The 21,885-nt window shown below is 38.7% G+C and overlaps 1 protein-coding gene across 8 annotated transcripts in view; it reads right to left on the bottom strand.

Annotated features, from left to right (window-relative positions):
• The window catches only part of LOC127426893 (RNA binding protein fox-1 homolog 3-like), a 630,672-nt gene that overhangs the window by 31,038 nt on the left and 577,749 nt on the right, over positions 1-21,885 (bottom strand). For 5 of the 8 annotated variants that reach the window (XM_051674011.1, XM_051674009.1, XM_051674007.1 and 2 more), the window contains 6 exons: positions 17,669-17,722; positions 13,877-13,969; positions 10,727-10,787; positions 9,486-9,539; positions 2,122-2,254; positions 1,279-1,318 (listed from right to left, as the gene is read on the bottom strand). In XM_051674011.1, coding sequence (XP_051529971.1) covers positions 1,279-1,318; positions 2,122-2,254; positions 9,486-9,539; positions 10,727-10,787; positions 13,877-13,969; positions 17,669-17,722 — 435 coding nt within the window. The remainder of the gene's footprint in view (positions 1-1,278; positions 1,319-2,121; positions 2,255-9,485; positions 9,540-10,726; positions 10,788-13,876; positions 13,970-17,668; positions 17,723-21,885) is intronic. The other 3 variants (XM_051674013.1, XM_051674012.1, XM_051674014.1) reach the window with 3 other exon arrangements.

The following is a 21,885-nucleotide window of genomic DNA, read 5'->3' on the forward strand; positions in this document are numbered from 1 at the left end:
AAGTGGAGGATGAGTGCGTGTCTCCTCTGTTAGGGCTCTTGGCATGGTACGTGAGTGCCCTGTCCTGGCAGAGCTCACAACAGAGTGACAAAGAGCAAGTGCATACATCCTGCATACCAGTGTTGTGGAAGCTACTTTGAAATTGTTCTCTAAAATGTAAAGTAAACTACCTAAACAACCATCAAGCTACACTTTTGGGAAGTCTGATTCATTTTTTATTTTGTTTTCATGTTAATGAATTCAGTAAAAAAAAAAAAAAAACTTCACTGACTCGAGTTCCTGCCTGTTTTGTTAGCTCTTCTTTTTCATTTCAAAATATTTAGTTAAATGCTGGAGTTACTAACTGTGTATATAGTAAAATATTTTTTAGGCCTTCTTTTTTATTGGGAAATAAAAAACAAATGTGGTTGCAACATTAAAAAAAGTTGCTAAGTGCATTGAATGTCATCGGCAAAATAATTCTAAATATATAAACTAAGAAATACATATAAATATATATAATAATCCAATTTTTCTCACACAAAAACTGTGATGGTTTTTTATCAATGAAAAATTCAATTAGATTGACAGCAGTAAACTTATACTTTTACTCTAAATAAAAAAAAATAAAAAAAATATAAACACAAATGTATTGTTATTACTATTATATTATTAATAATAATTTGCTATAATAAGATAAATAATTACGATAATAACAATAATAGTTAATTATTATTTATATTACTATTATTTATTTATTATTATAATATAACTTTGTTGAAAACACAGTATTGAACAGCAGCATTTAACTAAATGTTTTACTACAAGATCTAAAATGCCATGCATGGACTTAGTTAAATTAGTAAAGTAGTTAAGTTTTAGTTAGTTAATCTACAACATTGCTGTGTATTGACCTCAGTTTGCTATATGCCGTTCGGTGGGTGAACAGCACCTTGTAGTGTCATCTCAAAGAAGCAAAATATCACTGTCCAGGACTTTCACTTCAACTGTTCCTCACTGGTGGAATGACCTGCCAAACTCCACCCGAGCAGCTGGTTCTCTAATATCCTTCAAAAAGCATCTAAAGACACAGCTCTTCCGTGAGCACTTGATCCAGCCCCTGTAGTCTTCTTTATTAAAAAATAAATAAATAAAAAAAAATTCCTCCTTGCTAGGGGTACTTCTCTAATAATGGATAAAAGAGTCTGCTAAATGAATAAATGTAAAATTTCCTCCTTCCCTCCATTTTCAGAAACAAAAAACAGCAGGATGGGCAAAGGAAATAGGGTGTGTACTCACATAGATCTCAGCACCGTAGAAGCCATCTTGGTATACCACACTGCAACAAGAAATACAAAATAGATCAACACAGAATGTCTATAGAGTTTCCTCTTTGTGTCTAGAGAAGGAAATAAATTATGTAGCAATGCATTCATTCACCAGACAACACAATGCAACTCCAGACTGAGAGGAAGGGAAAAAAATATAGCAGATTAGGAAAGATGGCCATTTTCTGTGCTTAGAGAAAAACAATGTTGTTTTATAATGGGCTTTGCTCTGTCTTGTCACTGGGGAAAACTAGCAAGAGTCGCTGGTCCAGCCAACCATTAGATTGTAACACACTTCATAGCCATCAAGAGTTCATGTTGCAGGTTAAGAGTATTGTACCTATAATGCGAAAATGGCCCTTTGATGACAGAGCTTTTAAGTGCTGAAGTTTACCTAATAATGGCCTCAGCCTTGGAGGAAAACAAGGCGAGCTATTTGCACAAAGGAAGTGTCTGGCTGGTGTTTATGTTTTTCGCCCAACAACCGACTAGTCAATAGTGATGTCAACTATTTTATCTAGTTTTTCCTCAATTATTTTTTTAGTTTTGATATTGTTGCCTCTTTAAATTCATCCCCTTCAAAGCACCCCCACTACAGCCATATACAGTACACTCAGACGGAGGTCTTTGGCCTTTGCATCACGTCTTGCGCTGTTTTTTGAGCATCCATGGATCCATGGATCAGCATCAGTCCAGCAATAACCAGCAGAAACCATCTTGGACCAGCATGGAAATTCATCCTGGTTTAGGCTTGCATTTCCAGCAGGGTAGATTTTACACACCACTAGTATGCTTTGGGTGAAGTGTAACTTACGCTCCATAAGCAGGAATGGGAGGGGGTGGAGGTGCAGCACGGAACGTGTTGTAGACGGCACGACCTCTGCCTCTTAAGTGGGCACCCCTGTACGCCACTGTCGCCCCTGTGGTCGGGTAGGGGAAGCCTGTCACTGTAAAGAAGTAGAGAAAGAAATAAAGAAAAAAAGTTAGATAGAAAAATACACGTATTACAAAGACGTGAAATAAGCGTTTGCTTCCAAAGGCGCACATGTATCCAGCAATCGGCTTTCGGTCTGTAGAGTGACATTACACTGTCAGCCTTAAATGTGCTCAGACACAACATTCATGGGTGCTCTAAAACAACCCAGACTGATGTCAACCAGTGTGTCATGTTGACACAACACAATAAAGGCAACAGTTTAAAGGGTCCATCTCTAAGCCAATGGCTCTCAACTGGTTTTGCTTCAGGATCCAGATTTTAAATTGAACATCAAGTGACCCAACACAGTACCAAAGTTGATTATTGTACAAAAGTCAACTAAAAGGTTGTAAGTGTTGGTAATGTAGACTGGCAACAATCCTATCATGAAAAGCTCAAGTGTAAATGCATTCGAGACATATAGCAATCCAATCACGCATAACGATGTCATAGAAAATGCGGCACATAACAGCTGATGCCTTTTGTATCACAATAGTCTAAGAAAGTTTTGCAATTGTATTAGGACCCACCATTTGAGAACCACTGCTCTAAACCAGGATTTCTCAGTCCATTCGAAAAGGTAATCTGACCATTCATACGATTTGACAAACCCAGTTTAGTTCTTAGAGCACTCTACCAATGACCTGATGAGTTGAATCAGGAATGGATTGAGAACCACTTCATTGAGCTATAGAAACAGACATTTCCATAATCTTACAACTGAAATAGTGCCATTAATCTGAGTGCAGGGAGAAAGAGAAGGTAAGGCATTCCTGTCTGGGGAAACCTCTCTGTCATGGTTGTCTCTGAAACCTTGAGCATGGAGTTTGTGTGAGAGTGTATTTGGCTGCGCTCCCACTCCGGAGGGGTGTGTGCGAGGCAGGGGAGATGGTAGGCTGTTGTAGGTGAGACACAAGGTGCTGGCACGCGGGGCCAAGAGAGCAGATGGAGAGGATTGTTTAGAGCTGAAATCACAGGCTGGGGCCATCCCTCATCTCTTCCCCCACACACTTCCCCAGCCTCATGCCACCGCTGGGGCCAGACCCAGCCCGGAGGAGAGCAGGGACAACTCAGGGTCAAGACTGTGAGAGGTGGCAGAGTGTTAAAGAGAATGTTACTTTATGTTCGTTATGGAAAGATACAGGGATGTGAATGTGAAACAGAGAGAAGGAAACTTGAGAAAACATTGGTGAATCTCACATAAACATGTCCATGACATGTTTGACCTATAAATCAGAAAAAAAGGTTATTTTGCATGATGAAAATAAGGATTACATTTTTTTTGCATTGTGCAAATTTCCACCAAAAATTTTCATTAGCGCAATGCATCCAGATGCTTTCTCATTACCTTCTCATTGCTGTAACACTGTACTGTAAAACAAAACAATACTGTAATACAATGATTTGTTTAATTTAAATCACTTTGTATTAAAAGCAGTAAACAAGTACTAAAATGATGTATGAATAATTAAAAATAATACATTGTTTTTTTTTAAAGTATTATAGTAATGAGAATTACATTTTTATCTACAGTATAATGGTAATGAGTCATAATGTCATAATGCCAAAATAAATTTTCTTGAAAAACATATCTTTTTAGAAATATAAAATATAAACAACTTAATTATATTAAATATACTGTATGTAAAGAATTAAAATAATGTAAAAAATATTATTTATTTTATTTTTATTTATATTTTGTACAGTATGTTTTTAACATGTTTATTGAGATTCACCCAAATAATATTTAAAATGGACAGAAGAAATCTCTCTGAAGAAAAACAGTAAATAAGTAAATTACATAATGAAAATTAAGGGGGAAACTACATCACTCACAACCAAAAAATAGCAACAGGAAAAGGATAAAAAAAAAACTAGGTTTAAATAGCACCTGCCCACACAGTGTGACTATTTACACTGTCTGGTGGAAACACAAAAACTGAAGACAAACTGCGCCCTTAGTGTCGCTTCAGTGGCGAGGGGTGTAACAACGGTGTGGAGGTGTTTTTTTTTAGTCGGACAACCCAGGTTCAATTCTGCCTTTTGCCCCACTTTTTTCCATCCTGTTTCCTGTCTACACTATTAATATTTCTACTATTTCTAATACTACTTATAATAAATCAAAATGTATATAAAGGTTGATTCACTCTCAGTGATTTGGTCACGGTGAAGGTCTGGGAGCTGAGAGAAAGGTTTGATCTGAGTAAAATTAACTATGGTTTTACTAATATAGTAGTATCCATGTCTTTTGGCTGAAGCATTAGTTTTAATGCATTTAACCATGGTGTTACTACAGTAATATGGTGTTAATATAGTAACCATGTTTAATTTTGTAGTTACTGTGATTTTAATACAAAATACCATGGTGATACTATGGTTACTGTTGTAAAGAGATGTTTAATGTTTGCAAGGGAAGGTTAGAGTTAGGTTTGGGGATAGGAGTTGTTGTAGGGTGTCTGTGGGACTCTAAATAAACACAATGAACATGCTGCAGTGATGCACCTATATTGTATGTTAGTTTTTAATTTGGGGTGCAAATAGTATCTGCCACTATTTGTACCGGGGTGCAAATTGCATCTAACACTATTTGCACTTAGTACAAAGAAGATGATTTTTGTTATTTACACATAGCTTTTATTTACACTACACTATTTACAATTAGCTATTTACACTTAGTGCAAATAACCTCTGCCATAAAAAGAGTACAAAAAAGTGAAAGAGGGAAACCTAGAAAAAGACATGAGGAGAAAATAAGTCTCTGTTTAAACTTTAGCTATCACTGAGTGTGGTCTTGATGAGCCAATGACAGCCATAATTACACATAGTACTGCACAAGCAAAACACAGCCCAGCAATGCGGACCACAAAGCTCTCTCTCATTTATGCACCGGTGACACTATCACTGTCTCCTCTGTGTCTCGGAGGACTGGTCCAGACCTCTTCTGCTATTTAATGTCTCCAAACAGAATTCTCCACCAACTCCTGATCATTAATATACAGACATCACCCAAGCAGCACTCTGTTAATAGTCAATATGTGTCAAAGACAGTACTTTTAATGAGGTCAGCTGGGTTTATTTTGAGCAGATATATGTAGTAGGTGTATATTTAGTACATATTTGAGTGAGAAGGTCTTTTGCCTTGGTATGTCTTGTGACTTGGTGTGACCAGTCACATTCAGCAAACTTTTGGCTACACAACTTGGCATGATAAGCATATGTGAAAACTCGGGCAGTTAATTTTTGCGACTACTGGTATAATTTGCATTTGAATACTGTTTCAGCTCTCAGACAAACAAAACAAACAAACAAACAAACAATAAAGCACCTCTTTTATGTGAGGCACCAATCACAGGTATGGTGAGGCCCTTCATCAGAAGTTAAAGAATGACAGATGGCTGAAGGTAAGGCGTTTGCTCTTTCGTGTTGATATAGAGTGGAGCTGTTGACATTTTAATTTGTCCCGTTTAAGCTATAGAGTCTGTGTTAATATGGCAAACAGTGGTCTTCTCTGATATATGCCAGGCCATGGTCAATTTATCCCAAATTCCAGTCAATGCTTTTATATTTCCTTTGATTTTGTGTGTGTGCCATGACGTACATAAATGTAATCTCATAATGAGCTATGGGTCTGCACGCAGCACCGATTCAATAATAACCCATAAATCATTCCAGCCAGTTATGACACCCCATAAAGCCAACGAAACACACAACAGCAAAAGTATATGTGAGGATAAATCCTCTTAGCCCTCATATGCTGAAGCTATTTTAACACAAGTGACAAGGTTATTATAGTTTTGAATGTCTTTATTTAGTTTTTATTTCTGTTTTATATTCAATTTGTGCTTTCAGTTTAGTTTTTTGTTACTTTTCACTGTTTGACGACATGACTTAGTTTTAGCTTTTTCAATGTTTTCTATTTTCAGTTTAGTTTTAGTTTTTCATTACATTCATTTTCAGTTTTAATGAAGAGAGTTATCACTATCTATTGGCATTTCCATGTTTAATGAAGACAGGTTGCAAAGGTTTCAAATGTTATAATATACTGTGAATCAGAAACTGGACCAAGCCCTGCTCACCCACGAGAGGGTCAGAAACCTTCACATCTGCACAACTAAACTTTAAATAAAGGACCCTGTACAAATATGAGCCTGTCCAGACAGAGAAAACTGATAAGGAGAATTGACCACTATCGAACACACGCTGCTGCATCTATCCGAGTTTGCACTACTAGGGTATTTCCAGCACTAGAAAGTGTCCCATTGGGCTATTTGGTGGGGATGGGGGAGGGGGCGTGCAATTAATCTCCAACCCCCCTTAGGACTCTTTCATTTACTGCAAGACTGGCTCCTTTAATATGGTGTGGCTGGAAATCGCTGGGTGTGGGCCTCTATCAGACTCTGTTCTATTGTGAAATGTCTTTAGATAATCAGACCACCGATAAACCCATATTATGAGGAAAATTACACCATTGCTAGATTAAAGTTATTTTTTTCTCCCCAATACTTCTAATATTGTAATTAGGCTACTTAATTTCAATTATGGGTCTATTTCAGTGGTTTTGTAATTGAAAAGGCATAAAATTCACACAATGCACTCAGGCTCTTTTAAATGTATGCACACACACACTGCAAAGTGTAAAATGTAGTTTGGTCTCAGACACACATGGCCTGGAGTCAAACATGTCACCCTTTCCCACCTGAAAATATTTTATCATCCATTTATAAATAAATAGCACAATTAAAATTCCTTACCTGCTACTTTGCATTTTAATCGTATTTGCCTAGTTCATCTCAACATGCTGCCAAGAAACAAATACATTGGCCGAGAGCACTGTCAATCAATCAGTATTATGTTTCCAGCGTCCTTCATGCACACGCTCCCAGTACGGATTGAGTGAGTTGGGAAAAACGACCCCCAGATTACACAATTAAGTTTCCCTCGTACCGTTAGCGCCTCGGCTTGCGTCTGCACCTCTAATTTGGGTTTTGGCATTGGCTACCGTGCGCTAGTTAAAGCCTGAGGGAGACAGAGAGACTGAGGAAGGAAGAGAGATGGAAGATATTGAGATTTAGAGATGGAGAGAGCGAGAAAGAGAAAAGGGCAGATGGAAAACACCCCAGGCTTAGATGAAGAGAGAAATAGAATTAGCGATATATGTCGGGAGGATATACCGAGACAGTCAGGAGAAGGCAAGCATTGGTTCAGGCTGTAAAAAGATAAAAGAGGAGGAATGAGAAAGCAGGAGGGTGGTTTAGGCGTTCTGCGGGAGAGAGAGACAAGCCCGACTTCCCTGGAAGAGGTTAAAAGTAGGCAGTCGGCGGCCCTCATCAGTCATTCTCCTGAATGGGATTTGAGGACAATAAACCTGTAGCACCCGGACGAATGGAGACGGAGTGCGCTGTCAACAAAGCACAATTTATGGTGCCCAATTCCGCTGATCTCCCGCACAGAAACTCGGACTGATAAACAGTGATTAATCACCTTTACATCCGATTTCAGTGCCACTACCTCCCCCAACAAAATACATTAAATGCAGTCATAATTATTTCACGTGAAAGCTTGCCCCTTTTTTGAATGGTGGGCGGGAAAGAAAGGTGCAACATGTGGCATTTAGGGGTCCATCTAGGGTGCAAATGTAGGCCGTTCTGGAAACTTCCATATTTAGCAATAGAAATCTATATCTTATTTCCATTTTGTGGCCTCGCCACTGGCTGTCCCCTGGGGAAAACAGGAGGCATATGGTGTCGTTTAGGCTTGGCAAACTTTATAGGCACGTTAAGACGACTTAAAAAATTAGCATCCAATAAATCAGGCATGCCGGCTCCACGGGCCAAGCCGCTGAAGTGCCGGACCATGGTAAATCTGATTTGATGGGATGTTTTGGGAAGCTATACGTTCACATGGGAGGCATGGCGATGCATGTGTGTTTATTGAGGAAGGAATAGAGATTAGTGAAGGAATTGAATGCATGTGTGATCTTACATCAGTGTAACTGCATTTTCATGTTTCCCAGCATACTTGTGTAAAAGCATGCATAAACATTTTACATGCTCCGGATTGGTCTGTGGTGTATTTGCATTTTAACACACAGTACATGTGTATAATCTTGAGTACACGTGTGCATTTGATTGTGAGCTTTTGTATAATGTGTGTATTTGATTGTTGCATTTATGTATGCCAGAACTGGGGGAGAGAAGGGAGAGAGGAAGGGTGGGCAGGGGGAAAGAGTCAGATAAAAATGATAAATGACTGCTTTCTGTCAATGCTGGTTATTTAGAGTTTTGCTGTAAAGCTGTCCTGAAATGAACAGATTTTAGTCTAATGAGCAAAAAAGCTGGCCGTGAAGGAGCTGATATGTGCTCAGCACTTCTTCCAAATGAAATACTGTAATACCATTTCACCCTCATTAGGATGCATAGGGTTCAAAGAACCCATGGCAATAAAGAAATCAAAGACAGGGGGAGTCAGGGGGAAACAACCAGGAAAAAAAAAAAAAAAGACAAGTTGCTGCTCTACTCTTCAAACCAAGACGTTTCCTATGCTGCAGTTCAGGTGTTGTAAGAAAACAGTCTATATCTGTGTAGTCTCAGCAACTATTAGTCGGAATGATGGCTTGCTTTTTAATATCTTTGTAAAATGCGCTATACAGGGCTGCATTTCCCAAAAGCATCATAAGCCTAAGTAGATCGTAGAAACCAACGGTCTCTACAATCAATTTAAGCTTGCGATGCTTTTGGGAAATGCAGCCCAGAGCATTATGCAAGAATTCAGTCAACACAGCCATATTACAGCAGATTCTACTGGGCTGCATGAGCATTTAGCTTTAAGAGTGATTTCTTAAAGACCCCATGAATAGGCTTGATGAGTGCATTTTCCTTTCCTCTATTGACATATTGCAACAGCAAGTTTAGGTGGGACATATCAAAAGGATTTTTTGGTCCCAAAAGAGAAAGACTGTACATTTTAAATGTATAGATCTGCTTAATTTGTTCAACTTTCAGGAGTACACAAGCTAGGATATAGATGGCTTCAAAGCTAATAAACACAGACTATAGCCACAAAAGTTTTGATTTCGATTGGTCTTCTCTGAAGCTCTCCAAATCTGATCTTGAAATCAAAGCACATCTGAAGCACAGTAAATCAAAGTATCTAAGCGTGTTGTAGAAAGGGCCCTGTGACCACAACACTCAAATGCAGTTTACCTGCATAAAATTCAGGACCATAGACAGCTCCCACCACTGGATTCAGCTTCCAGCCTGCAGAAGAATACACAGGGGAAGAGAGAATTAGCTCCTAATGCTTATTGCCATGACCTGTGGAGGTTTTGTTCTCAATAGAGAGTTTCCTTTGCCGATTAACTCTGTGTGGGATCAAGGGATCAGCGCAAATGTAAAAGAAAGGGATAAAGGGGAAGGATTCAGAGGGAAGTGAGGAGAACAAAAGGAAGGAACCATGGGGGAGAACGAGGAGGAGATGCGATATGACAGGGAAATATTTAAGGCAACATTAAGTTGGAGGAGGAGGAGCAGTTAGTGGATGGAAATATTGGAGTATTGAAAAGAGAGTAAGAGATATAGAATGCAAAGGGGAGAGAGAGAATGAGAGACAGAGAGCAAGAGAGAGTAGAGAGTGCTGTCCAGTGTACTGTCAGTGATAGATGGGGGCTGTAAAATAGCCTCTTCTCACTCCCCATTGGCTGTGACTGAAACAAAGCTGGGGGATCTGCAATGATGAAATCTTGGATTCTTTTATTCCCCCTCCCTTTCTCTCTCCAGTCAGAGGGAATGAGTATCAGTGGGAATGCTCTGGACCCCATGAAGACCCCTGTGTGGAATGAGCCTCTGCTTTTTCTTTTTGGTGTGCCCCGCCACTTCTCTTCCCTGATTCCCATCAGCTAAGCTCTCCCCTGAAGCTTTTTTAGCAGATAAGGAGAGCTGTAGGGGATGACTATGATCACTGGCATTGCTGCAGTATGTTATAACCCCATTCATTCACATGATGGTAGCCTAATACAATGGCTCAAATAATATTTGGACACTTAAAGGAATATTCTGAGATCAATACAAGTTAAGCTTAATTGACAGCATTTGTGGCATTATGTTGATTACCGCAGAAAAAATATTTAGACTTGTCCTTTCAAAAATCGAGGTTACAGCGAGCGTCTTACAATGGAAGTGAATAGGGCCAACCTTGTGGCAACATTGAGAATGCAATTGTGTTATGAATTGCAGCTTGCAAATACTTGAGTTCACATACTTGTGTAGAATATGTTTTGGCCTTGAGTTTCAAGAAAAGGCATCATTTGTATGCAGATGTCACTTGTTTTTATATGTACAGCAATAAAATGCATTCATTTTTAAATGAGGCTTAAGTGTCCAAATACTTTTTGGGGCCACTGAATGTGTTTTCATGTAGATTTCAGTGAAAAAATAGAAGCTCTTACCATTTGTATACGGGTTGGCCACTTTTTTGTTTGTCATTACTCGTGCTGTTGCGTTATTTACCTGTGGGAAAAAATCAGAATCAGAACAAGATGCATAACCGAAATCAGTACACAGGGTTGGGCGGATTACTTTAAGGAAGTATTCTAGGGCTGAATATTGAATACTCTCTCTTAAATGTATTCAGTAAAGTATTCTGAATACATCACATAAAAAGTAACATATTCAGAATACAAGAATACATTTAGAATACATATTTATAAAGGCAAGGCACAATTGGAGGAATTAAGTGTGATATGTCATTATTATCTTATTTGAACTGAACTGAGTGAATATAGCTTGTTTCTTTAAATTAGATGTGGAGTAGGACACTTAATGCTTTTCTTTATGGAAGGCATAAGGCAAACAGAAGGCAGTTTGTGGTCAACAACAATATTTTAATATTTTAACAACATTTTAATCTTTTTTTTTAACCCATTATTTGATTGGAATGACAAAGAATAATACATTTTGACACAAAATTAGATAAGAAATGCCAATAAACCGTATTTATTTTCGAGATGATAACTGGATGACATAAAGTAGTGTCGTCATGTGACAACAATGTGTATTAATAATTTTTAACTAGGCTTGCTTGCATATTTCCATATTAAGGCCTATTTATTAATTTTTCTTACCAACACTTTTATTTTAGATGCTTTCGATTCTTTTAAACATCCTTTGTTTTGATTGTTTTTTTGTTTTTTTTATTGTTGTTTTAAATTTTTATTTTTTCTGTGAATCACTTCGTATGAGATGTTTTTTTTTGAAAAGTGAGAAATAATATTAATATGCCTGTATGTTCAATATGTGTCACACTTATAGCCTCCCATACGTCTATAAGCCACAAATTTTACAGTAGTTATTTACATTAGGTTTTTCTATCGTCGTTTGAACTCTGATCTACTTCAAGACCTTTTCCCTCTTTCAGTCTTTGCAGAAGGCCTACTTTATCTACATTTATTTTGAACCTATTCATAGTAGCCTATATTAGTGTCGTTAATAACTGCTATTTATCAACAGTTCTGCAAATTTCGGATGTGGAGGTGACTCACTAAATGCTTATCATGAGCCGTCCGTCTTCACTCCGCCTTTACACAGAAGCCGCATCTGCAGCTGCTGCATAAATGTATTTACACAGCAACAATCGCGGGAAACAATGTATCATACGCGCAAATGTTTGATTTGTTTAAATAACGTTGCCGACTGTACTGATGCTGGTGCACAGTGCGCTGATTGTTAAAATGTGCCGGTGCGTTTGCCAGTTATTCAATCCGGGAATCATTTTACATGATTAAGACGTTGTATTTTCATTCTTTAATGCCTAACATCAGATCTTTTGGTGACCGCGGTCCATTTTTAAAGTAAAAACACAACCCGCGATTGTGTTTTCGAATTAGCCCAATTTGTTATGAGAGCACCTGACAACAATGCAGTCACCCGCTGCTGCTCTAAAAGGAAGAGAGAGAGAGAGCGAGTGTGTAGCGTGCGATTGTGCGCTGTTTATAAAAACTGTTTCTTACTTGATTGACAATCATTTTCTTTCACATCTGCCCTATTTATATTAATTATGAGAGAAGTATTCTAAATGTATTCAAACAAAATTTTATAAAGTAACTGTATTCTGAATACAGGTGTTTGAAAACATAACAAGGGTTGAATACAGTAACTTCATTTTTGTATTCTGAATACGTAACGCCGTAACATGTATTCCGTTACAGCCCAACCCTGTCAGTACACATACAGGAGCATGTGTTACAGGCATGAGTGAGACAAAAATCTGGTTCATGCTTCTAGGCAAAGTAAAAAAAACAAAACAAATCATGCTCTAATTATCATCTGAAAAATTATGAGACGCTAAAAATGAAAGCGATCCATCAAGCACTGATCTTCTGTTTCCTGCTGCATGTAAGATCTAATCCAGGCTGTTTGTAGAGGAGCTGGATGATGACATCTGGTTCAACATGTAATGAAACAGAGCAACTCTGGAATACGGTTTAATGAAACCCAGAGAATATTGGAATTCCCCACTAGCCAAGCTAAGGGAGCTTCCTTGAGGCTTTCACTGCAATTCAATCTGCCACATTGTCTAGACAGTTCTACATAATCCCAGACACTACAACCCTGAGGCTGTGACTTCATAAGCACTAAATTTAACCTCAGGAAGGAGGAGCCATTTTGTACAAGCTCTTCTCATTGTGTACAAACACCAAAGAGGCCAAGCAGCTTGCTGATAGTCTCTAGGAGCCAAAGGAATTTAAACATGGCCGCTGGCAACAGAAGCCATGTTAGTATTTCACCCTCATGTTAATTAGCGTTAATAGCTTTCCATTCCAAAGGGCCCATGGAGGTAATTTAGCTTGAGGAAACAACTGGCCTCGACTCTCCCTTGATATATAGGTCTAGGTATTGTTTGTGCATTGCATGAATTATCTTAATTGTCCAACAGAAAATCTTAATAGCCCTGTGGAGAGGAGGAAACTGAGCAAAAGAGGAAGAGAGAGAGAGAGTCCATGTCCTCAACTAAGACATATGAAAGGAGAAATAAACCTCGGCTGTTTGGAATAAAAGTGGGATTTAAAGTTATGTTGGCAGGCCTTTGATGTCTGGAGACTGAAATAAAACGTATATATTTGAAGAGATGGTGCACATACACTACCGGGTGCACATACTGTATGTTTTTCAGGAGCGATAATAAAAGTTAAAAGAGCTGCTTAAAATAAACTTGCACATATGCATCAAAGCACTAAGGCTCAAACCCGATGGCATGCAATTCTGTATATCAAAAACAGCACGGCTCTGATCGGATAACGCACTCCTGCAAGCACACATGCACACACACACTAATTATGACATAATATGCTTTTTTATTTGCTTACTTCACAAGGAACTAGGATTTATCCACAAAAGATGCATGCAATTTATGCAACATGCAGTATAAACACAACAGGCATTTATTAGGAAAGCAATGCAGTGGCGGGAGCCGTTAAAGGATGGCTGGGGAAATGAGAGGCTGGTTCCATCATGTTCTCATGGGAAGGGATGGAGATTTGGGGAAGGAATGGTGGAGGAGAGGGGAAAGATGGGCATTGATAGTAAGATTAGGAAAGCACCTCGATTTTGCGTCCCTCTACGATTGTACCATTTAGTTTCTCCCGTGCACGGTCTGCATCTGCGCTCGTTTCGAAAGTTACAAAACCAAAACCCTGAGATGGTGATAATAAAGGATTCCCAACCAATGATAAAGGGGGTGGTTGAAGATATTTGAATGGACAAAAAAATTAATTGAGAAAAGAAGAAAGAAAGAAAGAAAAAAAGAAAGTAAGTGTTAGCAGGTTTGCAAGAGGACAAATTCTATCTATTAGTAAGATGTGAAATTAAGACCTTTTAGAGTAAGGTCTACTAGAAAAGTGAGATTAAGAGACAGAAAACACGATTATATTGTGGATTTTATCATAACAGGGATGAATCCACTTTACATGGCATCTCTTAAAGGGATAGTTCACCCAAAAATGAATATTCTGTCATGATTTACTCACCCTGTTGTTCCAACTCTGTTTGACTTTCTTTCTTCCATGGGACACAAAAAGAGTTTTTCCACACAATGAAAGAGAATGGTGACCGAGACTAACACACTGCCTAACATCTCCTTTTGTGTTATATGGAATAAAGGGTGAGTTAACAGAATTGACAGAATTGATTTGAATTGATGACAGAATTTTCATTTTTGGGTGAACTATCCCTTTAACACTGAGACATGTGTCATGCATGGATGTATACATTAGTGCATCTCACTTCTGTCTTGCCAAGCATATATGAGCAAGTATAAAACTGTCCCTCTTCATAAATAAAGAAATTCTCCTTTGCCTGCAATTGATATAAACTAATGTAAGGAAAATTCCCAAGGCCATATAACAGCTCAGAGGACTGTGCTTCATTCTGCACTCTGGTAAGAACCCTCTCCGTCTCCGCACCCCCACCCAACACTCGGTTGTCAGCGGTGAGTTATGGCCAACTGCAACCCAAACACCATATCCGGACACAGCTATTAGGTATGCACGGCAAACAAGAGCGTGGAACAAGCCCTGGTCATACACACTTTGCAAGTACGGCCTGGTAATTGCTTTGGGAGGCCTGCGAGATCTGATATGCATACACGGGATCTCTATTCCCAGTGTCTGGCATAAATAAAGACCAGCCCAGGCGTCCTTGGGCTGCAAAGAAAGATTAAAATGGAAAAATCAAAATGAAACTGAGTGCATAATTAATCCTTTTGACATTTTGTGCTACAGTGTTCAACATCACGGTTGTAGTTTTTCCTTGTCCTTTTATCATATGGATTTAATTAGCTTGCACTATGAGAGAGCTGGTCACTATCTTTTAAATAGCCAAACATATTTGCTCTATTCCAAAACCTAGTGAACTGCTTAGATGCTCGACGTGAAGGCTGTTCCAAAAGGTAGGCAACTTTATTATGCTGCCTCCGAATATAACTCACTTTGGCCAAATTCTAAGGCAGCATTGCATGTATCCTTTACCGAGCAGGCAATACCAGATTGCATCAGTGGGAAGATAAATCAAAGATGGCGGATGACGAGGTGAAAGAAAAGACGATTATATGGAAGATAAACGTACATCCTATTTAATACTGAAAATGATCAAAACAATAGTTCAGTGTAATTCAAAATGCATTATTTTACCAAATATTTGTGTGTGATATATATTTTTTTGCTTATTACCATGTCACGCTGTTAGCTTAGCAACATCTCTATTGGAATCAATTGGGAGTCAAATCTCTTGCGTGCTTCATGTGTATGACGCTTCATGAGTTGCTGCCTGATGTAGAGTCAGGGTTCCCACTTCTGTCAAGGCACAATTTTCCAAGACATTTCCATACACTTTATGTGCCCAACAAGTGTAATATTTATCAAAACCCATTTAAACCGTCCATTTAAATCAAGCTTTTATTTTGTTTTTCGCTATAGTTTCTCACCTCCAGAAGCAGTTCACTACATGGCCCAGTGTGATTATTAATCCCCATAAAGTAAAAAAAAAAAAACATAGTCTGTATGTGCTGCACATGCTCTGCTCTTTGTCATCTGACACACACAAGAGCGCACGTGATATTATGATGAGTTGTTTTCAATGTATGAGCAGCAGGCTTCATACATTCAATTTGAAGTGTGCATCACTTGCAGATTATATATTTATAAAATTAAATCACATTTGCTGTTTAATTATCACACTAGGACATATTGCAATTTTAATTTGATTAACTGTGTATCCAAATATCTCATATTCCATGACATTCTGCATTTTATAGCTAATCTAATTTTTATGACTAGATTCCGTGATTCTGTCCGTGTTTTCCACACACTACATGTGGTCACTGTGGCAGACTCCGATTGCTGAATTATTGAAAATGAATTAACATCCAGAGGTGTGAAGGCTGAATCACCATGCTACCAACTCAGGGTGTGAATTAGTTTGAAAAAAAAATCAGTGGTCTGACCGTCGTCGTTGTCAAAGTTCATAACCTAAATGTTTTTGTGGTTAACACAACAGCAATGCAGGAAATCTTTTTTGTCTTTTGTACTATATCGATACTTTACGAATACAATTTCGTCATGAAACAAAACATTTAAAAAAATCCTTGTTAGCAACACAGTCAAACAGTTCTATTATACTAAAATATTTAACATTGAGGTATTTTTCTAATTTTACATGACTTTCCATGACTGGAAAACTTCATTAGAAAATTCCAGTTTTTTTTTTTCCATGACTTTTCCATGACTGGAAAAATTCATTGGAAAATTCCAGGTTTTTTTCCCATGACTTTTCCATGACTGGAAAACTTCATTGGAAAATTCCAGGTTTTCCAGGACATGTGGGAACCCTGAGAGTGTTCCAAATCAGGCCACATCCATACTAATATGTTTTTGTTTGAAAATGCATTGATTTCACTATGTTTACTATTCCATGACTGGAAAACTTAACTGGAAAATTCCAGGTTTTCCAGGACGCATGAGAACCCTGAGAGTGTTCCAAATCAGGCCACGTCCATACTAATATGTTTTTGTTTGAAAATGCATTGATTTCGCTATGTTTACGCCTCTCATCCACACTACAATGTCGTTTTCCTCCACAGAAAATGCTCTCCATAACCGCATACTTTGGAAAACAATGACTGGAGTTTTCAAATGAAAATGGATTGATGTGAACACGGCATTTATACAATCTTAATGAAGTTCCATTTCATTTTGGATGCCGCCTTAAAAGTCAGATCTCTATGTAGGCAGTAGACAGCAAGGCAGCTCACTTCAATTTGGAACACACTATCGAGTACAAATTCAATCGGCCTAGTATGAAACAGGCTGTTAGTGAATGATTAGCTGAGCTTATAATGTGTATTGTGAAGGCAGTGCTTAGTTCGGTACACCTTGACGGTTTGTTCCAGTAGAGCTGCTATATTCACCCCTGTGCTCATCAGCTACAAGCAGGTGAGAGAAGCTCTCCTCAGCAAAATGCCACTCCTTTGAGACCAGCAGTAGCAGCACTATCTCAAAGAATGGCTATATATAACCCCTTTTTTCAAGCTCCAAGACTGGAGACTTAAACAGCCAAATCTTATTACAGTAGGACAACTCTAATGGAACAAACACTACTGGTCAGACAATCACTTCATTGAATTATAACTCATCTGAAAGCGCTCAGTTGTCTCCCTGTGTAGCTACCTTTCCAAACGTGTCTTGGCTCAGTGTGAGCACGAGCAAGTGTGTGATGTTCGAGTCACTTTACAGCTTCTGTGTAAGGGCTGTAATTATTCGGCTCATGAAGGGAAGAGAAGAACCTGTAGGAAAGAAGAAGTATGAAGTGACAGAGACCTGCTCTTCCAGCTGACTTACCTTAGAGCCCCGCTCGTTAAAAATAATTTCCACATCCAAAATTTTCCCAAATTGCTGTGGAGAGAAAAAGGAGATGGGTAGAAAAAAGAAAAGAGGATAGAAAGGGGAGAAAAAGAGACAGAGAGGGAGAGAGAAGGAGTAATTAGAACTCATCTCTTTTGCACTTTGTCAGGAAACTTGAGCACTTGATTGTAGAGGGAACTAAAATAGAAAACCCACCACTTTCACTGATGCTATGAACACGTAAGATAAAGCTTCACTCCATGCTATGACAACAAAATGATACTGACGAGTACAACTGATTAACGCAATGCACTACGAAAGGGCATGCATTACAGTGATTTACCACATATAAGGGTTGTTCTTAGGCACAACACGAAGTGGGCAAGTACCAGGGTAATATCATGTTTTTTGGTCATGTCCCATAAACAGGCCTAGACAGAATCTACAGATTTTTTTTTATTTTTTGCCATTTTCTATGCTTTTTCTTTCTCTCTGGAAGTTAAACATGATAAAATGTCTGAAACTGAGTTGACAGTACTACAGTTTTAATGGCAGCTGAAAGCATTATTGGTGGATGTAGCTTGCAAGCTCTAGGATGAGTTACCATTGATCATTTTGTCTTGGTTTTGGGATTTTGGTAAAACACAAAACCAAGTCTTTTCAAAAACAGGATGTTGACATGAGAACTAAATTTATTATAAGTAATTATTACAACAAAGATTTTTTCCGGCAAGTAATATAGTTCATTATCCTAACTCTGTGCTGTTTGTAGTTGCCAAGCAACGTAGCAACTTGCCGATTAATATATTGTAGAATGTGCAGTCACAGGTGCGTGTTTATTAGCATTTTACAAAGCCTTATAAGTGGCTCATCCAATCAGAATTTAGTGTCAGAACTATTCGTTGTATAAAAACTTGTATTGGTGGCTATGTTAAGCTCTTGGTAGGGGTGGGACTCTGGAATGTGAGCTATCTGGGAATGAGAAGGTCATACTGCTGATGGGAGCAAACTTTAAAAGATCACAACAGCATCCTGCTGTGTATGCACCAGTGCTCTTAATGACACAACATGGCTTGTTATTTTCTGTGGTGTTTTTGACTGATAAAAGCAGGCCAAAGCCACTAGAGAGGGTATTTCTGGCTTGACTTCACACCAAACACCTCCACTCAATTAAAGAGAATAATTGGATATAGAGCAGCCATCATCGATGATGATAAACCATATATTTGCTTATTATCTCACTGACGAATACCATCCATGTAATTACCTGTCACTTCGGTTATTATTTTCCTGCTATTTGCACTCCATTCTGTGGTTTTATCTGATTGTCATTTTACGGCCCTGAAATGCCCAATCTCTCATTTTTATTCTCTAATTAGCATTAACCATGAAGCATTGGCCACTCCCTCTGAGATATGGCTTTGTCCAGAAAGTTCTTTTTAGAGACTAAATACAGTGTATGGATTTACAGCCTGGCCTGTGTCCAAGACGAGAAGCCCAAACTTTCTGCCAGAGTTGGGCTTTGACTGAATGCCTCTACATTCTCTGCATAGAAAACTATACCTGTGGCTCGAAGGTGAACCCTGCGAGAGCAGGAAAGACTGTGGGCTGATTACGGGTGATAAACACTGCCCTCGCTGTATGTAATGTGGTGCTCTCCAACATTAACCCTGCTTGCCTTATGTAAATCAGCATGCTTGGTTAGGGAGCTCCACAATAAGGCCTTGAATCACGCTGCTTTATTTAAATAAATAAATAAACATGCCGGCGCAAACAAAGGCAAGGTCACTGTTCCTTTAGCCAAAGGAGTTTACAGGTTTTTCAAGGAGTAGCTTGGAACATTCAGTTCTGGCTTTAATAATTGGTTGGATGGAAGAGGGAAATGGAAGCTCCAGGGTACTCCGCTTTTAAAGTGCCAAGAAGCATGACTGTTTATATGCCAGTCTAGGACAGCAATTAGAGAAGCAGCAAAAAAGTGACTCATGTGATAAAGGTTTTGCTTGCATTTCTACCTCTCTTCTACCTTGGTGGTCACTGGAGAGGAATGATGGGTGGCTGGTGTTCCCCGGAGGGTTAACAGGGTTTAAGAATTCTATTTAACGGGGCTTGTTTTGGCGATCATTACAGAGCACAGTGGAATGAAAGCAAAACCTTAAGTTCCCCTAATGGGCGGAATAAACCAGGTTTTAATTGCTGTCTAAAATGGCTGTATTATTTCATTAAAATGAATTACCCTGTCAAGCAGGCAGCATCGGCTTCATTTCAGCACAACAGGGGAGAAATGGGCCTTCCAGGCACCTACGGCTCAATAGGATTGATCGAGAGTCCAGGTCACTAATAAGGTTAAGAAGAACCTCCTTTCATCCGCCCAGCCATGGGGAAAACCCGAGGCAGGCCATATGTGTGTATGTTTGTGGTGAAGAGGAGGCACAGTCAACTAAGAGCACAGCTCTAATCTAACACAACCCACTGGAGAGCTGGGTTTGTGTTCATTTCGGCCGGCTGCAATTCTCAGTCTTTTGCTTGATCTTCCACACTTGTTTTTCCAGCTCAATTCAAATTCCATAGCCAAACCCAAACAGCTGCTGCTTGACACAATTCCCTCCATTTGTTCAAATTAAGACACTTTTTCCCCCGCCAGAGCCGGCATCAAACAAAGGCATTTGCATCTCAGCGTGAACTCACTCACGACCGCAGACAATTCACTCTAAACAAAGTCTGTGAATGCTAATGGTTTTAACCCTCCCTAATGGGCTTATGGTAACGCTGAAATATTTCCCAGGGTAGTCATCTTTACCGGCTCCTACACTGACGGAACTGGAAACCACTCCCACTGCAAGCTAATCACAGCAAGTCTCCACAGGCCCTATCATCTACATCGCCATGCTGCGGGGGGGGGGGGGGTTGTCACATTAAGACAGTCTTGTTTGGAGACAAGCAGGCATCATTATAAAGCCATCACAGAGTAAAATTCAAAAACCATATGGGGCTCTTATTTTAAATTCTAGGTACGTCAAGGCATTCCCTTGGGTGAACAGTATTTTAGAAGATTCAAACTAAGGCTAAGGCACAAAGGGGAATAACAGTCTATTATCCAGAATAACAAGGTACCAGTTACTAATCTAACACTATTACAACTTTAATACAAACTGTTGTCCCAGAGCTAGGGACCATTTATATATATATATATATACAGAGAGAGAGAGAGAGAGAGAGAGAGAGAGAGAGAGAGAGAGAGAGAGAGAGAAAGAGAGAGAGAGATTCACTTTTGTGGCATGGATGGAATTGTAGAAACAACTCAAATTAATGCAAGGGAGTATTATGGGAGAAATTGGACATTTTAAGCACAACTTTATCTCAGTGTAGAATTGTCAATGTGGTGCTTTAAAACCCATTTCATACACTAGCATTAAATCCACACACTCATCTGTATAATTGCTTCGGATGTCTTTTTCTAATTTAAAATGAGGCTCAAATAAGGTTGGGCAATGAAGCTTTTTAATCGCCACTCTTTGTCTGACTATGGCCCACGCCAGTGTACTCAAATGAGGGGAAAGACTCATCAAATTGCAGTTCTCATAATCAACAATTCTAAATTGAATTTTCATCTCACTAAATTGAGAAATCAGAAATGGTTTGGAGAGCTTTCGAAATGTCTTGAGTTCCAAGTGAGTGTGATTCCTGAATTTCGCCTGGCTGATTTTAAGTTTGTCTATTACATACTGTGATATCGGGGGCTCAGAACTAAGTCTCAAACTTGTGTCATAAAGATTGCTTAGCCTCATCAAAAATATATCTGGACACAGCACAGGATCAGACTGGTTTTCTTTAGAAAATTACACTCAAAGTGTACATTTCCTTGTGCTGAAACAGTTGATTCAGGTTTTATTTTGTTTTATTCATTTTTTTCTTAGAAAGCTATGCAACAGGAAAATGGGGGAAGGGATAGTTCAACCAAAAAATGAAAATGATTTACTCCCCCCTCATGTCGTTGCAAACACATATGAATTTCTATTTTCTTAGGAACACAAAAGGAGATATTTTGAAGAATGTCACAGTCTCTGATTTTCATACAACAGGTTCTTCTACTGAATACATAAGTTGATCAGTGATTTGATAGTCTTATGATGCCTTCATTAGACTTGGAATATGACACAAGTCGCATGGACTAATTTTGACACTTTTGTGTGATTTTTTTAAGCTTCAAAGTGAGA

This window comes from Myxocyprinus asiaticus, chromosome 36, assembly GCF_019703515.2.
Source record: "Myxocyprinus asiaticus isolate MX2 ecotype Aquarium Trade chromosome 36, UBuf_Myxa_2, whole genome shotgun sequence".
Lineage (NCBI taxonomy): Eukaryota > Metazoa > Chordata > Actinopteri > Cypriniformes > Catostomidae > Myxocyprinus > Myxocyprinus asiaticus.